The following is a 4,253-nucleotide window of genomic DNA, read 5'->3' as shown; positions in this document are numbered from 1 at the left end:
TTTTTTCGCTTTCTCTCTCGCTCCTTTCCTCCCCACACCCTCCTTCTCCCTCCCTTCTCTCTCCCCCACCCTCCTTCCTCCTCCCTTCTCTCCTCCACCCATCCTTCTCCCTCCCTTCTCTCCCCACCCCTCCCTCTCTCCCCCACCCTCCTTCTCTCCCCCACCTCCCTTCTCTCCCCCACCCCTCCTTCTCTCCCCCACCTCCTTCTCTTCCCACCTCCCTCTCCCTCACCCTCCTCCTCCCTCCCTTCTCTCCCCCCACCCTCCTTCTCCCTCCCTCTCTCCCCCCACCCTCCTTCTCCCCCCCTTCTCTCCCCCACCCTCCTTCTCCCTCCTTCTCTCCCCCACCCTCCTCTCCCTCCTCTTTCTCCCCCACCCTCCTTCTCCCTCCCTTCGTCTCTCCCCACCTCCTTACTCCCTCCGTTACTCTCCCCACCTCCTTCTCCTCCCTTCTCTCCCCCACCCCCTTTCCCTCCCTTCTCTCATCCCCACCCTCCTTCTCCTCCCTTCTCCCTTCTCCACCTCCTTCTCCCTCCCTTCTCTCCCCACCTGCCTTCTCCCTCCTTCTCTCCCCACCTCTCTCCCTCCTTCTCCCTCTCCACCCTCTGTCTCCCTCCTTCTCCCCCACCTGCCTTCTCCCCCCTTCTCTCCCCCACCCTCCTTCTCCCATCCCTTCTACCTCTCCACCCTCTTTCTCCTCCTTCCTCCCCCACCTGCCTTCTCCTCCCTTCTCTCCCCCACTTCTCTCCTCTACCTCTTCTCCTCATCTCTCTCCACTCCTCCCTCCCTCCTTCTCCCACCTCCATCCCTCCTCTCCCCACCCTCCTTCTCCTCCTTTCTCTCCCCACCTCCCGTTCCTCTCCCTTCTCCCACCCCCCTCCTTTCTCTCCTCACGCTTCTCTCTTCCCTCCACCTCCTTCTCCCTCCTTCCTCTCCCCACCCTCCTCTTTCCTACCTTCTTCTCCCCACCTGCCTTCTCCTCCTTCTCGCCTCCCACCCTCCTTCTCCTTCCTTCTTCGCCCACCTGCCTTCTCCCTCCTTCTCTCCCACTCTCTCCTCCGTTCCCACCTTCCTCCTTCTCCACCCTCCTCTCCTCTCCTCTCTCCACACCTCCTTCTCCTCCCTTCTCTCCCCCCCTCCTTCTCCCTCCTTCTCTCCCCCACCCTCCTTCTCCCTCCCTTCTCTCCCCCAACCCTCCGTCTCCCTCCCTTCTCTCCCCCACCCTCTGTCTCCCTCCCTTCTCTCTCCCCACCTCCTTTCTCCCTCCCTTCTCTCCCCCCACCCTCCTTCTCCCTCCCTCCCTTTGGCAGTGTGTGTAATGCCCATGTTGCTGGGTTCTATTGACAAGACCCAGACAACTGCATTCAATCCCATTAACCAGATGAGCTGATGTACAATGAGGCTGAAACATTAATGACAACACCAGCGTCTCTTTACAACCTCTCCTCTTCTCCCTATCATTCCCTCCTTTCTCTCTGCTCATCCGTCTGTCACTCTATCACTCACCTCAATGGGAAGTGTGTATGAATGTGGTTGTGTGTGTTTGTGTGAGTAGTGAAGTTAGACTGTGGGTAGAAACTGTACGACCATTATTACAGAAGGTAATGTCTGCAGGTATTCTGGACGGACAATGTATTCTGTCTTAATAATGGGTTCCATTACAATCCAGTCTTCTAATGATTTTTAATTCCCATCCCATTGTGATTCAGGGCTATTGTTTGATCATTAGAATACATTTTACTAAAGCTTTTTCCATCTAATCTCACAGGTCTCCTAAATCTTCACAACACCCCACGCGCCAACTCTATCTGGGATTAGATTTTGACACACACACACACACACACTCTAGCTATGCCCCTTGCAAACAAGTCATCTGCACCAAATGAATAAACAGGTGTTTTATTCAACCAAGTAAACAAACTCAAACACACACACACAAAACCAAGCGAAGCTGCCACACCTACAACATACTGATCTGTACTGATTATAAGAGGTATAAAAGAACAAGGACACTGAGTCTTCTTCTTTCTCCCTCCCTCCTCCTCGCTCTCCCTCTCTCTTCTCAATTAATTTCACTTCAGAAGTGCTTTGTTGGCGAGACACTGGGGCTGCCTTGCCAAAGCAATTTTTATTTAATATGCAGCACGCGTGTCAAAAATAAAAACAGAAAACAAAAAGCGTTTCACGTGGAGCGTAGTCTCGCAGTAGGAGACAGGGCCAATTGTCCTGCGGACAGAATGGTATGTTCATTCTGTGGGATCCCTCAACACATTAAATACAACTTTACTTTACTGAGAAGAGAAAATAACATTTGAATACATGAATGAAATACACATTTATTTATTTTTTACTTCTACTCGTCTGAGTCACTCTTGGACTCTTTTCATTTGCTGTCCATCTCTCCTCTCTTCCCCCCACCGATACTCTCGGTCTCTCTCCTCTTCTCTAACCTGCTTGTATCTCCTTTGCTTTACTCCCCCCCTCTCTCTCTGTCCACCTTTTCTGTCTTCCCCCTTCTATGTTTTTAGCTTCTCTCTTTTTCAGAGGATTCTACATTGAATCTCTGTAGGGGCACTCCTTAATTATATAAAAAAGGCTTGTTAAAAACTAAAACTCATCGTTCCCCCCTTCTCTCTACCTCCTCCCTCTCTTGCCAGGGTTCTCCATAACTACATGCTGTGGCGGATTGTAGCAGCTCTCAGTGAACACCTGTCCACGGCGTTCCGGAGCACCATCCATGAGTTTTCCCGGGAGATTGATGGTACGGAGCGTCAGCTGGAGCTGGGGATGCTGTGTCTCACCCAGGCTAACAAACACTTCGGCATGGCCCTGGGAGCACTCTTCGTCAAGCAACACTTCTCCTCTCACAGCAGGGCCAAGGTAGGGCAGCTTCTATCTCTGTCCTTCTGTTTCTACATCTCTCCTCACAGCAGTGCCAACGTAGGGCAGCTTCCTTCTCTGTCCCTCTGTTTCTTCATCTCTCCTCACAGCAGGGCCAAGATAGGGCAGCTTCTATCTCTGTCCCTCTGTTTCTACATATCTCCTCACAGCAGGGCCAAGATAGGGCAGCTTCTATCTCTGTTCCTCTGTTTCTTCATCTCTCCTCACAGCAGGGCCATGGTAGGGCAGCTTCTATCTCTGTCCCTCTGTTTCTACATATCTCCTCACAGCAGGGCCAAGNTAGGGCAGCTTCTATCTCTGTCCCTCTGTTTCTTCATCTCTCCTCACAGCAGGGCCAAGGTAGGGCAGCTTCTATCTCTGTCCCTCTGTTTCTTCATCTCTCCTCACAGCAGGGCCAAGGTAGGGCAGCTTCTTTCTCTGTCCCTCTGTCTATGACTGTCTCTCTTTCTTTGTTACTTTCTGTAATTGTTTGGTGAAGTAGAATTGAAAATGTCTCTCTCTCTCTCTCTCCATCCCACTCTTCCATCGTCACACCTTAACCCACTCTTTTCTAGTCTGCCTCTATATATTGTCTTCTTCATTCTAGGGGATGTGGTTTCCAATGGCATTTCTAACCCCTCTGAACCTTGTCTTTATTTAAGCTCTTCATCCTCTATTCCTCCTTCTGTCTCACCCCTCTCTCCCCCTCTGTTGTGTTCAATGCCAACCTAGCCTCAACCCCAGAACCTAGCCCTAGGCACTTTATGTTGGAATTTCCTACATATGACAGCTAACCCATCCTTTCAGTTTCAGATCTATGAAAAGTGCCTAGGGGCAGGAGCAGGGGGTGAAGGGTCTATTTGGCGTTGGGCGTACCCAATATAGCTATCTCTCTGGCCCACTCCCAATGGAACCTTTAGACAACTGACCTCTAACCTCCGACCCATATTATCTTCCCACAGGTACAGGAGCTGGTAGAGGACATAAAGCACTCACTGGACCTCCGGCTGCAAGAGCTGGACTGGATGGATGAGGTGACCAAGGAGGCAGCCAGGGCCAAGGTCAGGATGCCACACTACCTTATATATAACCAAAAAGATACTGTAGGCCTGCTGTATTACCATTTAGGATGAAAGCAGGGGTTATTTTATTCTGGATCAGTCTAATACTGGTTTATTAAATCCCTATCTGAGAATGTTGTCTAATACTGGTTTATTAAATCCCTATCTGAGAATGTTGTCTAATACTGGTTTATCTTAAATCCTATTTGAGAATGTTGTCTAATACTGGTTTATTAAATCCCTATCTGAGAATGTTGTCTAATACTGGTTTATTAAATCCCTATCTGAGAATGTTGTCTGATACTGGTTTAT

The 4,253-nt window shown here is 50.2% G+C and overlaps 1 protein-coding gene across 1 annotated transcript in view; it reads left to right on the top strand.

Moving 5' to 3' along the window:
- Positions 1 to 4,253, top strand: part of LOC111957972 (endothelin-converting enzyme-like 1) — a 60,412-nt gene that overhangs the window by 39,230 nt on the left and 16,929 nt on the right. The window contains exons 6-7 of the mRNA XM_023979108.2: positions 2,658 to 2,880; positions 3,843 to 3,941. Of these exons, the coding sequence (XP_023834876.1) occupies positions 2,658 to 2,880; positions 3,843 to 3,941 (322 nt within the window). The remainder of the gene's footprint in view (positions 1 to 2,657; positions 2,881 to 3,842; positions 3,942 to 4,253) is intronic.

The sequence above is a fragment of the Salvelinus sp. IW2-2015 genome, linkage group LG4p, assembly GCF_002910315.2.
Source record: "Salvelinus sp. IW2-2015 linkage group LG4p, ASM291031v2, whole genome shotgun sequence".
NCBI lineage: Eukaryota > Metazoa > Chordata > Actinopteri > Salmoniformes > Salmonidae > Salvelinus > Salvelinus sp. IW2-2015.
Note: the sequence above shows the minus strand (reverse complement) of the source record. Positions and strands in the feature narration are given on the sequence as shown.